The 15,385-nt window shown below is 37.3% G+C and overlaps 1 protein-coding gene across 12 annotated transcripts in view; it reads left to right on the forward strand.

Annotated features, from left to right (window-relative positions):
• Nucleotides 1–15,385, forward strand: part of LOC113419142 (pulmonary surfactant-associated protein D-like) — a 173,491-nt gene that overhangs the window by 156,889 nt on the left and 1,217 nt on the right. The window contains exons 1-6 of one of the 12 annotated variants that reach the window (XM_087963936.1): nt 4,450–4,576; nt 5,660–5,741; nt 7,425–7,473; nt 10,054–10,229; nt 11,624–11,704; nt 13,789–13,872. In XM_087963936.1, coding sequence (XP_087820062.1) covers nt 10,070–10,229; nt 11,624–11,704; nt 13,789–13,872 — 325 coding nt within the window. In that variant the 5' untranslated portion in view covers nt 4,450–4,576; nt 5,660–5,741; nt 7,425–7,473; nt 10,054–10,069. The other 11 variants (XM_087963933.1, XM_026678394.2, XM_087963938.1 and 8 more) reach the window with 11 other exon arrangements.

Below are 15,385 nucleotides of genomic sequence, written 5' to 3' on the forward strand. Positions count from 1 at the left end.
ACGTTACATAGTTAGGTAATGAGATGTCTGCAAGAAAACAATCAAGCTCAGAGAGCATCATGACCCCTAAATTCCTCTTCCATTTTTCAGGGGCTGTCCCTGAATTTTCACTACACAATTTAGAAAGTACATTTTGACAATGAAAGTAATAAACCCACAGCAGTGGGACATCACTGCTTCATTGTCCTGAATGAGAGGACAGACAACCATCACTCTTTAATACTTTAATTTGGAAACCCTGAATGGAGCAGGATGCCCACACTAGGGTTATCTCTAAGGTTAGAATGACAAAAAGGAGAGAATATTGTTATTTGTTAGAATAACAAAAAGCTACCTGTAGAGTAGATTTCTATCTTTTGTATGTTTCCTTTTTAAAAAACTTTTTGATACAAAGTTATTTTGGACATCGGAGCACAGGTCCATCGTTTGATGAGCTGTTTTCCAGACCATGTTTTATACTTTATTGAAAAGTCCACATAGAAGTAATGATGGCACACTGGCACCTTGCAACATAAATAAACATGGCATTTGAAAGTTTTGCAATTATCTTTCCTTCTAGTTCTCCTTGGTCCCGATAAAACGGTTGTTGGTCATAAAATTTTCAAACTAGAAGAACATCAGGGTACTTTCCAGAGAGGCAAAATTGGCTGCGATGACAACCTTGCCTTGCCAAGGAATAATGAAGAGAACCAAGCCCTTGAAGATTTATTACAAAAGCCTGGCCAAAGGGCATTTCTGGGATTCACCTACAACCTAGCTGAAAATAAGTTTGAAGATCTCAATGGCCATCCCCTACAATTTTTCAACTGGGCTCCAGGAGAACCGAATATCCCTGGGAGGGAAAAGTGTGTGACAATCAACACAGAGGGAAAGTGGCATGTGGACGGTTGTCTGTATGAAAGGACAATCTTCTGTGAAGTTGACATCTAACAGATGTTGGGTTAGGGGAAGGAAAAAATTCCACCATAGAGTTGAAAAAGAAAGCTTACCCTGTGTATCACACATACAGTCTAGCATTTGGCAAGTAAGTCCTAATCCAATAGCTTCCCCTGTTTTCACCAAGGAGATCTGGAGTCAAGTTTGACTCCATTGACTTCAGCCTGGTCATTCCAACAGAAGTTGTCTTTTTCCACTTAAACCAACCATCTTGGAATCCTTCCTCAGTCCTCCACTGAAATAGTGACCAGACTTGATGCTGCTTAGCTTTTACAACTCAGCGTCCAATAGATGTTGCCATCTTCCAAGTCTTCTCTAGCTTAGCCTAGATAGCAAAACCGGCACAGAAATGTAGCAGTTTATAGATCCATTTTTCCTCCATTTCTAAATAAATGCATTTCCTACCATCATTTGTTGCTTGAGACTCTATTTTCATTTACATTGAGAGGTAGCTTATTTGACATGATCCTACAATACCCTTGCTACATTTCCCCCAAATCCTTGGACCGTTATGCAAAGGATTCTTCAGAGCCACTAGAATTCAGGGATATTCCTATACCAGGGAATATTATTTTGCATTGAGAGATCCAGATTTGAATTTAAAATGTATTACAGTTATTTTGTTATGAGCCATGCAGCCCAAGAGATCAGACGTGAACCTTAATAAATCCTAGATAGCTTAGTAAAAGAAATTTGGCCTGGTGGGTTAATCAAAAGCATAATTGGAAAATTAAACACAGCTGTCTTAACATGCCCACTTCTTCTTGGGCACTCCACCATGGCTGAGTCAACATGGGCATTCTTACTTGGCTGGGTCTCCACTGGTGTTTCTCTCCCTCCACTGGTCTGCCAGTGCTATTCCCCCACTCTTTCATCCTGTCATTCTCATTTGACACTCCTGTCCTAGACCCAGTCAAAAGCTTGTTTTAAGATCGGGTTGTTTGATTGGAATTAAAATATCTGGGTTATCTCACTGAAGGCCCATGGGTATTGTTCACCCTAGTGATTTTCAGCATCCTTTGCAACCCTCAGCTTTTGTTTTCACATTTACTCCCAAATTAAATTTGCTTTTCATTGCCATAACCTACAGAAAATCTGACAGAAGACATATTCCAAGCTCAATCAGGGGGAAAAGGCACCAGAAAATGAAAAGCGGGGGAATGAAATTCCTGTCGTGGAAACCAGCCGTTTTCCTCTCAATGTAGCATCTTGGCTTATTAGTGTCTGATCTGATCTCTGTTACACCTTTTTCTGGCACAAGTCTAACAGAGCGCAGACTGAATGGCATAAGATAGCAGTCAGTACTAAAGCAGCCAGCTATGATCTAGCACATCAGAAAGCCAGTCTGGTCGAGCCTTGAAGGCACCAGGCTAGAAAGTAGGATGTCGGAGTTTCCGATGGATGCTCTAATTCATGAGCCTCGAGCCAAGTTTCAAAAGAAATCCAATTATTTATTAGGAGCAACATGTCGGCACTTGGCCTACATAATTTACTGCCCACCTGTGACCCTGTTTCCCTGCTCCTCCCAGGGCATGTCATAAATCACATTCTCCAACTACACACTTTCAATGGCTGTAGAAAACACGCCTCTCTGGCTGGCTCTGGTAACCTGGGAGAAAGATATGCGTGGAATGTGCTTCAGGTCATAGAAACTGAACTGCTCCATCAGATCTCCCCCCCCCTCCTTCTTATGGCAACTCAAGAGCAAGCCAGGAATGCTTTATGAGTTGACACAGGAGACCATAAGTTCAAGTGCCATTTTAGGCATGAAAGCCAGCTGGGCAAATGTGGGACAGTAACTCTCTCTCAGCCCAACCCACCTCACAGGTTTGTTGTGGTGTGGAAAATAGGAAGAAGAAGGTGCATTGGATATGTTCCTTGAGTTATTTGTAAAAATAATAAAGATGGGATAGAAATCAATCCATCAATCATAACTCCATTCCAATATCTCAAGGGTTGCCACAAAGAAGAGGGAGTCAAGCTATTCTCCAAAGCACCTGAAGGCAAGACAAGAAACAACAGATGGAAACTCGTCAAGGAGAGAAGCAACCTGGAAGTAAGGAGAAATGTCCTGACAGTTACAATAATTAATCAGTGGAACAACTTGCCTCCAGAAGTTGTGAATCCTCCAACACTGGAAGATTTTAAGAAGAGATTGGACAACCATTTGTCTGAAATGGTGTAAGGTCTTCTGCTTGAGCAAGGGGTTGAACTAGAACATGGGTCTCCAACCTTGGCAACTTTAGGTCTGGAAGACTTCAACTCCCAGAATTCCCCAGCCAGCTTTGATGGCTGAGGAATTATGGGAGTTGAAGTCCTCCAGGGTGAAAGTTGCCAAGATTGGAGACCCCTGAACTAGAATACCTCCAAGGTCCCTTCCAACTCTGTTATCCTATCCCTATATCCTATCCCTATCCTATCCCTATCCTATCCCTATCCTATCCCTATCCTATCCTATCCCTCCCTATCCATTAATATTATAGTAATTTCACCTTAATATTTTACAGGATCATATCCAAGAATAATAAATCTAATGTGAAACCCCATCAAACTTAGTCATGATTAATGTTTGTTAAATCTGTGACATTGCAGTACAATTTTAATTTTAGTTTCTTCCATCGCATTATTGAAATAGCTCTTTTCTCAAGAGGCAAAGCAAAAGAGCTTCAGAGCAAGAAAATCTCCCTCTAAAAATCTATCTATATGGGCCCACAAGGAAAGCAAATAGTTGTGTTCCTGGAAATAAGAAAAACTTGAGGTTAAATCACTGGTGATTTTTTTTCCTAAACCAGTCAGTCAGTGGGGAATCTTTAGAGACATTTCTGCAAGGATGGGAATGGATTAAGAGTTTATCATTAAATATTTGCTTGCACCAAATATAATAATAATACTTTATTTGCAGTCACAGACCAAAACACAAGTACAACAAAAGAAGAACATGGGAAAATTAATCATGAACAATTGGTCACCACTTGACTAAGGGGAATTACAGCATTGTCCTCTGATGGTTACAGCTCTTTAAAAAAAAATTGGAAACCTGAGAAGTGATGTATGAGGAGCCATCCCCTAGACAATATAAGAACAAATTACTAACACTGGGTCTAGAAGGGTCTGTTTCAAGGAGAGACAGTAACTTAGATCTGCCTGCGTTATACATAGGGCAATATAAAAGGACATGCTCCACAGTTTCAACCTCAGCTCTGTCACAGGGGCATAGCTGCTCGTTAATCGGGAGCCTCTTAAATCACCCATCCAGTAGTCCTGAGGGCAGGACATTAAAGCAAGCTAGGGAGAAAGCTCTTCTATACTTGGGAATGGTTAGAGTGTAAAAATAGGAAGCCATCCATTGCACCAAATATAAAAACCCAAGGTACTCCTTGCTTATGCTTCAAAACTCGCCAACAATACTTGCTTTGTGATTAATACGGTCTTACAAGAGTCAATAAGGAAGCAATGGCCTAAGTGACACCAAGCTGTGCTGAAAAATGTGGTTTGAATATTGTGACTCAGAACATTTATTCTTAAAATGTGAATGTGAAATGTGAGACCTCATTACATAAGCCATTGTTTATAAATGGGAACTTTAAAGTTTGCTATATTATTCCACCCAAGACGCCTGTGAAACACTGGAAATCACAAAGTAAGTGATCTGATTTTTGACTCAACCCTGAAAAGGGATGCTTCGTGTAAAGTCATTGGTGATTTTCCCCCCCTTAAATGTGTCAGTCAATCAGCCAAGAATCTTCAGAGATATTTCTGCGAGCCTGGGAATAGATAAAGGGTTTATCGTCAAATATTTGCTTTCACCAAATATAAAAAGCTAGAGTTAGGTTAAAAATGGCTGCTGTATTTTTCTATGCAGACTGCTGATTATTTCTAGATCTGTGCAGAACTAAGAGTTTATTTGATTGAGCAATAATTTTTATTTATGGAAGACCTCAGAAAGGTAAGCCTCATTTCTATGTGCTCTTTCAATATCGTTAAATACAAGCATTTCCTTTTGCAAGGCAGGACTTAATTCCATGTATGCTTTTCACAGTAATGAAGGCTGGGGTTGAAACAGGTGGCATCTTATTCCATCAGTTATTGAATAGATTAGATAGATAGATAGATAGATAGATAGATAGATAGATAGATAGATAGATAGATAGATAGATTGATAGATATAGATCAAGGGTCTTCAGATTGGCAAGTTTAAGACTCATGGACTTCCAACTCCCAGAATTCCTGAGCTAACATGACTGGAGGAGGAATTCTGGGAGCTGAAGTCCACAAATCTTAAAACTGTCAAGTTTGAAGATCCCTGATATAGATAGATGACAGATTGATATATAAGATATAGTTATAGAATATATGCAGAGAGAGAGAAAGAGACAGAGACAGATCCCACATTTTTAAAATAAATTGAAGGTATCACTACCTTATCCAGAAGGCTGAAATGAGAGAACGTGATTGCTTCATCCTCACCCAGCATAATCAAGTGATAACTTGAACAATGACTTCAGCCTGGTTCTTCCCAAGGTTCAACAGCAATTTTATTCCACAAACTGAAGCACCATTGCAGATTCGAAATATCAATCTATCTACCTACCTATCTTTTATCTATCATCTATCTATGTATCTATCTATCTATATCTATCATCTACCTAGCTATCTAGCATTGATATAGCTATCATGTATAATTTCTGCTGCATTTTTCTTCTCTGAATCCCGTCTTTTAAAGATTGCAAGAGACACAGAGGAGCTGAGGGACCATTCTGCTGAAGGATCTCTTTTATTCAGCCCATGATGAGTCACTCTTCAAGGTATTTTCTGTTTACCTTCTACGTAAGAAGGATACTTTGTCTCCTGCAACAGATTTTCAATTACCTATTTATTGTTTTATAATCTTCCTGGTTCTCCTTTTCAAGCGGCCATGTACTGGCAGTCCAAATCTGGTTTGATCTTCTACTGTGGTACCTTTAACACTCTTCATTTCCCACTTCCTTAAAATCAAATATTCCTGATTAGAATTGGGAGATGATTCCAAAATAGTAAAGAAAATATGTAGTTCAAGGCTCAATTGTTAGGACTTTGGTGCAGAGGTGGTATTCAGCAAGTTCTGTCTCCTGAGTCACAGCTGATGGCCGAGTCTCCTTTTGTTGCACTGCACAGAAGAATGGAGCTGGAAAGCAGGTTAGTGGGGTGGGGAGGGAATGGGGATTTTGCAGTATCCTTCCCCTGCCATGCCCAGTAAGCCACGCCCACCAAGCCATGCCCACCGAACTGGTAGTAAAAAAAAATTAATCCCATCACTGCTTTGGTGGTACCTGAGTTTCTTTCTCTTTCTGAGTGCACTAATGAAGTTGGGAATGAAATATCCACAGATACCCAACAAGGAATCTACACTCAACTGTTCAGATACTTAGAAGACCCTTTAGAAACAGCATCAAAATTGATAGAAAAGATAGAGACATACGGAAAGGTGGCTGGTTTGAAAATAAATAAAGACAAGACAAAGATTTTGACAAAGAATATGCTATTAAGAGAAAAGGAAGAACTGGCAGACCTATTGAAAATTCAAGTCACGAATAAGATCAAGTACTTGGGGATATATTTGACAGCAAGATGTAGTACATTAAAAGAGAATAATTATATTAAACTTAAACAGCAGATAGCGCTAGGTTTGGCGAAATGGGAAAACTTACAACTCTCACTAATAGGGAGAATCTCAACAATCAAGATGAATATATTACCCAGAATTTTATATTTGTTTCAAACAATTCCAATTAGGCTTGGAAAAGATTATTTTGAAGATTTAAATAAAATTGTGTTGAAATATATATGGCAAGGTAAGAAAGCGAGAATAAAGTTAAAACTTTTGCAAGATGCTAGAATTAAAGGAGGATTTGGTTTGCCTAATTGGGAATTGTACTACCAAGCTACAAATCTGATGTAGGCTAAGGAATGGATAATGCTAAGAAATGCTAGATTGTTGACATTAGAAGGACATGATCTGTTGTTGGGGTGGCATGCTTTTTTATGGTACAAAGGAACTAAAACACAGGGGTATTTTAGAAGACATTATATATGGGAGTCTCTGTAGTTAAACTGGGAGGAGGTTAAAAGACAATGTTATTTGAAAATTCCAGCCTGGTTATCGACTATTGAAGCATTCTCGTACCTATACAAAAAGGAACAAACAGTTAGATATGGTGAAATACTGAATGAAAAGGGTGAACTTAAATCTATGCAAAAACTAGAGGAACAAGGTATAAAGATGAATTGGTTTTCATATGTGCAAATACATTCAAGCCGGAAAACAAAGTGCAGGAGGAAGTTAAGAAGTGAAAGTTTTGGCTGACCAGGACAAGAAGCAACAACCAAGGTATCCTGGAATTTAAATTTTATAAAAGATACATTGCTCCCAAAGAAGACTCGGCAGCAGCAAATGAAAGTGAAAAGCGAAAGTTGTGTTTTTTTTTCACTCTCCTTCCTTATGTTGACAGCGAAGAGAGCTGAATGAGAAATCGGAAAAACCTGCTTTGGCACCAATAGGTAATTAAACTGGAAATATAATTAAATGCCAAGGGGACAATAAAGATTTCTGAACATTAAAAAATTCTTTTTGTTATAAGTGGGAAGGGAGAGGAAAAGAATAAGAGCAGGATTTGGAAGGAGGAGTCTGCCTGGAATTCAAAAGAATCTGAAGTTAAATCTTAATAAGACTTTTAAAAGATACATTTTAACTGGAACTTTGCAACTAAATAGTAACCCCAGGAAGAGAAAGTGAAAAAAGAAGAAAGTGTTAAAAGAAACAGTTTGTGTGTATTTGGATTGCTTGGTGACTTTGGGATTTCTGGAAATTATATTTGAATGACTAAAAACAATTGGGTGGTTGTTTAAAAAAAATTCTACAATGGCATCACTTGTGGATGAACTGAAAATTGAATTTAAAAAATATAAAGAAGAAGCACAAGAAGGGAAGGACTCTTTTGGCTCCGTTTTCCAATTTTTAGAAATGGCGATCTGTACCTACAAGAAACTACAAGAAATGACTGTGCAACAAGAAGATTGGGACAAAAAAGAAGCCATCTTTAAATGAACAAGTAACTCTATCTGAGGAAGAAAGGGGAAAGAGAATGGAGAATTTAAGATCTAAAAAAAACAGCCAAAAAAAGGAAAAATAATGTGAAAAGTGGATATAATGTTAGAAAGCAACAGAAAAGGGGAATACAGAAGAGGGAAATGGAGGTGGAGAGACAAGGGGGTAAAAAGGGGAAGAAAGGGAAGAAGGAAGGGAAGAGAAGTTACAAAGGTTTGGAGCAAGATGTGAAGAAACAGGACTTATTCAGAGATAATGGGTGAAAATTTAACTTAAAAAGGGATTCTGTAAAGGTACATAAGATTGTATTGTTATATTTTGTATTAGAAATAATGTTAGAAAATTGGAAACAACATATGATTAAAAAGTGGGATAAAATAGTCAGTGTAATTCAGTGAAACTTTTGTGAATAAAATAAATGAAATGAAATAAATGAGAGAATTGAATTAGGAAGGAATGGAAACATTTTAACTACTCAATGTTTTATAAAATATAAGTGAAGTGGGGGGGAAGTAACTATGGAAAGTTTATAAGTGTTCCCATAGAAGTATGATATCTATTTGAAAAGTAATGTGTAAAATGTTTAAGATTTAAATGAATATTAATATTAATGATAGAATTGAATTGGTATGGATTGTTGTTTTAATTATATTATATATTCATATTTTTTTCTTTTTTTAAAATACAGTGTGTAGTTTTAGAATGTACCAAGCAGAATCCGAATGGAAGTTATGTATTATATTAAGTGTTATAATTTTAGGGGAAAGATATAAAGGCGTCATACTCCAATCAGTGATTACAGGAAAATTTTTGTTTAATGAGAAAAGATAATAGACAGCTGAAATAGGACAGACAAAGAATATAAGTATAATGATTTGAATTAAGATGAAATAAATAAAATAAAATTAAGAAAGTTAAAAGAGGGGAGAAGCTATATAGAAAATGTAGAATAGTAATAAGATATGGAATGGTATATAAAAATGAGCATGAACTTAAATTTGTGTCTGTACGAAGAGATGTAACCCGGGATCAAGCTGCTTTCAAAAAAGATGTTTTATGTTTTTAAGTTTTATGTTTTGTTTATGTTTGTTTTTAAAAATCAATAAAATTTTCAAAAAAAAAAAAAAGATGTTTTACAGGTGGCATTTCCCCCCGACAAGAATAGCAAGAATGTTCAAGAATAAATCCGAAAAATGTTGGAAATGCCATCAGACACCTGGCTCATTTTACCATATGTGGTGGACTTGTGTGGATGATAAAAAATACTGGACTAAAATCCACATGTGGTTGGAAAAAATGATGAAAAAATATATAGACTTGAAACCAGAGATATTTTTATTGGGAATTTTACCTGAAATATAAAGTAAAGACTTGAAATACCTGATTGTAAATGTATTAACAGTGGCTAGGATTGTATTTGCTAAAAACTGGAAAAATGAGAAGATAGCATCACAGGAGGAAATCATCAAGAAAATATTGGAATGTGCTGAAATGAGTAGATTAACATTTGAAATTAGAGAACAAGAGGATAAACAATTTTATAAAATTTGGGATATTTTCTATCAATGGTTAGATAACAAAGTACAGTAATGAAATATGTAGATTTCTAGAAAATAATAAATTTATAAAGATGTACTTCTTTCTTATTATAACTACAAAATGATTTTAGGATAGATTTGGGATGATAATATGAACTGTTATAAAATAAATTAAGTAAACTATGGTTATCTTGTAAAATATGAATGAACAAAAGTATAGTCAAATGATTGATTAATAATGATACTAAGTTATTTAAATTTTGATTGACAATATGAGATTATATGTAATGTAATTGTAATTGAAGACTACGAAATGGAAGCACAAAACAATTTGTAAACCAACCGGCACACTGTATGTACACTTATGGAAGACAGCTTGATGTTTTTATGTTTTGTTTGTCTATGTTTGTTTTTAAAAAACTAATAAAAAATTTTAAAAAACTGTTCAGATACTAGTTCTATATTCAGATTCTGACAATCCATTTGTCATCTTAGGCCAAACATCCAAACAATGCTGAAATTCCTAATGCTTCTTCAGGTGGCCTTGGAGGTCTCGCTGCAAGAAACCTCCACATCAAGTACTTCTCCTCAAGACTCGCTCCAAAATGCATGCACATTAATTATGTGTGCGCCTAACAAAGGAGATCCCAGAAGAGAAAAGGCCATTCAAGGTATCTAAATATCTGCATGAGAGTGTGTTGCTTTTTTCCTATGCATAGAAGGAGATATTTTGTGCCTTTTTGTAATCCTCTGTGCCAGGTTCAGCTACCATGTTCTGTTCTATTGATGAAAGATTGCAGAGATATGAAGAAAAATGTCAAAATTATGTTAGGATGTACAGGTATTAAAGCAATTTAATAACTATACTGTTATTAACTGCACTGATAACTCAGATATGCTGTTTTGAAAAAGTTTAAGTGGACAGTAGAGGGGGCGTGCATATGTGCACTAACGTGCTTATCATCCCTGTCATTATATTTTTATTCTCTTATTTTTGTTCCAATAAATCAATCAAAATAGAATAAGTAGAAAGTTTAAATCACTATACTCAGATCCTGATTCAATCCTTTGAATCTGTTTAGTCAGTGCATAAGCAATGATTCAGTAATGCTTACTAATGTATATAGATGTTTGCTACATGCCATAATTCTGTCAATAATATCCATGCCTCAAAGGCATCATTTAGTTTACTTTATTGTCATCACACCTCATACAATGAAATTAAATGCCATCTTCAGTAACTATAAAAATAAAACATGAACACACATCCTTCACATTCTACACAACTGAATCCCGACATTGCATTAATATTGCACTATACAGTAGAATTCATAGGGTTCCTGCCCTGGGATAGAAAGCAGTTTTTCAGCCTATTTGTCCTTGTTTTTATTATTATCCTGTACCGTCTGCCAGATGGTAATAGTTCAAAAAAAAAAAAAAAGGGTGCCCAGGATGAGATGGATCTTTGAGAATATTTTGAACTTTCTTAAGGCAGCAGGAGCTCTAAAGCTCTTCCAAAGAGGGGAGGGGGCAACCCATGATCCTCTGGGCAATGACATTAATCCTCTGGAGTGCTGTCCTATCTGCCACTGTGAAATTGGCAAACCAGACAGAGGTGCAGTAAGTTAAGATACTCTCTGTGGTGCAGCGGTAGAAGGTCACCAGCAGTTTTCCATTCAGTTGTTGTTTCCTGAGAAGCCTCAGGTAGTATAATCTCTGCTGGACCCTTTTGACCAGGCCTGCAATGTGAGCCCCCCCAGGTCAGGTCCTCTTTTAGGTAACACTCAGCAACTAAAAACTGGCCACTTGCTGCCTTCGGTCTCCATTTTGTAGTTTGCATGATGATGTTGTGACACGCATGGTGTCACTGGCCCTCCCTCACCCAACCAGTAGAGTAGAAGAAGGCTTAGCAAGAATTGGGAAGTAACAAAATCACTACATGGTTTAAAAGGCTTGAAGTGCAAATGCTATGTAATGAACCTTGGCTAATAATAACACTGTAGGAGTGGAAAGTCTTCCTTTGACTCATTGAACCCATCTGTCTTTCTCTTATAAAAATTACCAGGATTTCAACAGTTTTCAAGTCCATCAGAACTTCTGGCTCTCTCTGCACTAAACAGAGATAAACTGGGGACAGGAACAAGTGGTGAGATTCATTTTCCAGATAAGAAATTTACTATGATGAAAACATTTTGTGACTCTACCACCATGGGATTCCCCCAAAAGTGCGGGCTGGAGGAAACTAGGAGGGGGGGAGTAAAGGAAGGGAACTACTTATGATGCAAATACAAACAGGACATAGAAGGTAATTTAATATACTGCACTATTTATTCATTTATTCTATTTATTATGCCAGCCACCTCACCTGGAGGTGTCTTTAGGTGGCTTACAAGCATTAAAACCCATAAAAACAACAAATAGTGGTATTGACTTGATTAAGATTGACAAAAGTGGAGAGGAAGAGAGCAAGATGCACATTGGGTGAGGAGGTAGAATCTTTTCTCAGTTGATTAACCAAAAAAATCCCTCCCCTTCCATTGAGGATCCAAGGCAGATGATGAAGCCATGACTTCAGGCCCTTTCAGATTATGCTCTTTTTCTAAATACGATTTATCTTGAAAACATTCTAGTGAGATAAGCTATGGGGAGAACTAGGAAACTGCTTAGCTCCCTTTACTTTAGTGAGATTTCTTGTTACATTGAGCCACAATCCTGCTCAGACCAAATCATAAGATATTAGAGTCACACACCATTCAGCCAGCTTCCTTTTAGTCATTGTTTGCTGAAGAAATCGCAATTGGCTTTTCATTTACCCCTCCAAATGGTGGGTGGTTCCTGAAGCATGTCGGTTGGGTTGCAACAACTGTGCTAATGTGTTGTGCAATTTCAGCAACTGAGCTTTGTAAATTCTTGTCTATGGCTCAGCGTTGTGGGTAAACTTCACCACATAATGGCTTTTTAACCGACTCTGCCTTGGTTTGTGTTAACTTCACAAGCACCAAGTTTATTCTTCCTGCTCCTCGTATTTGTACAAGGTCCAAACAATTGAACTTTGATATCCATGTAGTGAGTACATCTGGTTTACAGGCCAGGGATTGTTCAAAGGATCAAAATGACAATAATCCCTTCAGCTCTGATAGCAAAGTGACATTGCAGAAATTTCTTTTTTTAAATTTTTTTTTTTGCCATCTTAGCTCTTTTTCTCCTCTGATCTATTTTCTGCTCCTCAAAGAAAAAGGAACAGGGCCTCTTGTTCATCTATGGTTAGACCATCCCTCACAGAAACTTTCCCCAACTCTTTCTTGGCTCAGGCTCACCGGTTTTTTTGTTTTTGTTTTCATTTCTTAAACTCATGCATATTTACACAAGGTTGCTTTACTTCCTGTTCCAAAGAAGGGCACAGTTATTTTACACTGCATTAATAAACTTGCTTCTCCGACAAACATAGTTGTGGTCCATCCAGAATGAAGGAGAGATTTAGAACTCTCTATTTTCTACAGGCCAAACTTGTCTAACCAGCCTTCTTATCAATAGCTGAGCTGAAATCTGCATAAAACACTAGAAGACAGGGTATCTATTGTTTTGGCCCTGGTGAACTGCCTTGTCTCGTTACAAAGGTTACTTTGCTTCTTGTTCAACCAATAAAGACGCTGTATTTAGTAGGAAAATTCATAAGGAAAAATAATATCAGGGATCGATGGAGGCGATGCCCACCCCAAATTTAAATATGCATATAAGAAATATCTGTGGTATTAAGTTCCCAAACTCAAGGACATATAAGTCCTGAAATATCTCTTTATATCATGAATGGGCATCTTCTGCATGAATTTTTGTTTCAGCATTTGGTGAATACCTACACAAGGGACTTCACAAGAATATATAGTTATGAAGAATATACTTCCAAAAATGGAATACCATTTTTATATATTCCTAAAAGTGAAATTAGTCTTAATTTAATTTCAATTCTATTTCCTGCTTCAAACTATATTAGATGACCCTCATGGTTTCTTAAAAAAAATTATATCTGGCATATTCAATAATTAGGCGCCTGAAGTAAGAACTCTAGGAATGAGGGTCAAGATTTTGAGTCCCTCTGGCTAGATGAAAATGTTCTCCAAGGAGGCTATTATATTCTCCAAGGCTATTGTAAATATCATTCTTTTCAGTGAAAAATCTCTAATTGAATTTGATATCAAGGAGGAAGTCTAATTCAATTCCATTCCCATTCAGAGCTTGAACTTCTTAAATTGCAAATGAAAGAACTTCGGATTCAGTTGGACATTTTCAAAGCTACCTTCATCAAAGTTCAACAAGGTAAGACATTTTGAAGAAGGATTTAAGCTCTTCTAGGATGTTTGTTTCCACATCTTGATGTAGCCTTGGGTTTCCCTACTGTTTCCCCATCCAAATATGAATCAGGGACAATTTGGCTTCCAAGGGAGCTCTGAGATCAGCGGCTCTGAAAACACAACAGGAATTCTCTCTTGTGGGTTTCCTCATACCACAGATAATCTTTGACTTACAACAGTTTAGTGATCGTTCAAACTTACAACGTCACTGAAAAGAGTGACTTAGGACTGCTCTTCACACTTACAACCATTGCAAAATCCTCATGGTGACATGATCGTAAAATGGGGCCCAACTGACTTAACAAATGCCTTATTTAAGCAACAGAACATTTTGGTCCAATTGTGGCCATTCCTCAAACGAGGTAACATCTTCAGTGTTAGACTAGCACTGATGATGTTACCTGGTTGGGTAATGAAATGTCTGCAGGAAAACAGCCAAGCTCAGAGAGCATCAAGGACCCCCTCAAATTCCTTGTCTACTTTTCAGCGGCTACCTGAAAAGCTACACAATTTTGAAAGTAGATTTTGATAATGAAAGCAATGACCCGGAGAAGTGGGATATCTCTGCTTTGTTGGCTTCAATGAGAGGATGGACAACCCTCTGTCTTTAAAACTTTAATTTAGATCCCTGAATGGAGCAGGGTGTCCAAACTAAGATTGAGGTTGGTATAACCAAAAGCCACACATAGATGTCTAGGTGCTCATTCTTCTTTCATGTTTCCCTTTTTTAATGACACATTTTTAAAAAGTCCATAAACCAAGGTAGATAAAAGGCACGTAGAAAAGAATAAAAGACTAAGATGCAATTAATGTTCAGTTACTTGCAATGTAAAATGCAAGTAAGTAAAGCATGGAGATCATGGGAGTGTTACGGAGGTTACACTTTTCAATATATCACCAGTTGCTTCTCAAGTTGTGTAATGCATTATCTTACTTTTTAGACAAAAAAACAGTTTAAAGTAGTTAAGGACATTTTTAAAAAATCCATAACCAATTTATATAAAAGGTATGTAGAAAAGAATAAAAGAGTAAGATGCCATTAATGCTTACTTACTTGCAATGTAAAAGGCAAGTAAATAAAGCATGGAGATGGGAACCAGAGGTGGTATTCAGCCAGTTCTGACCAGTTCTGGAGAACCGGTAGCAGAAATTTTGAGTAGTTCAGAGAACCGGCCAATGCCACCTTTGAATGGCCCTGCCAACCCCATCTCTTCTCTGCCTCCTATTGAGTCCCAGCTGATCAGCTGGGTCTTCTTTGGTTGCTCTGCACAGGAGAACGGAGCTATAAAGCAGGTTTGGTGGGTGGGGAGGGAATGGGGATTTTGCAGTATCCTTCCCCTGCCACGCCCACCAAGCCATGCCACACCCACCAAGCCACGCCCACAGAACCAGTAGTAAAATAATTTGAATCTCATCACTGATGGGAACATCACAGAGTAACCTCCTTCCATATATCATTAGTTGCATCTCATGTTGTG

This window comes from Notechis scutatus, chromosome 4, assembly GCF_049901735.1.
Source record: "Notechis scutatus isolate UNSWTSFEM ecotype Mainland chromosome 4, rNotScu1.2, whole genome shotgun sequence".
NCBI lineage: Eukaryota > Metazoa > Chordata > Lepidosauria > Squamata > Elapidae > Notechis > Notechis scutatus.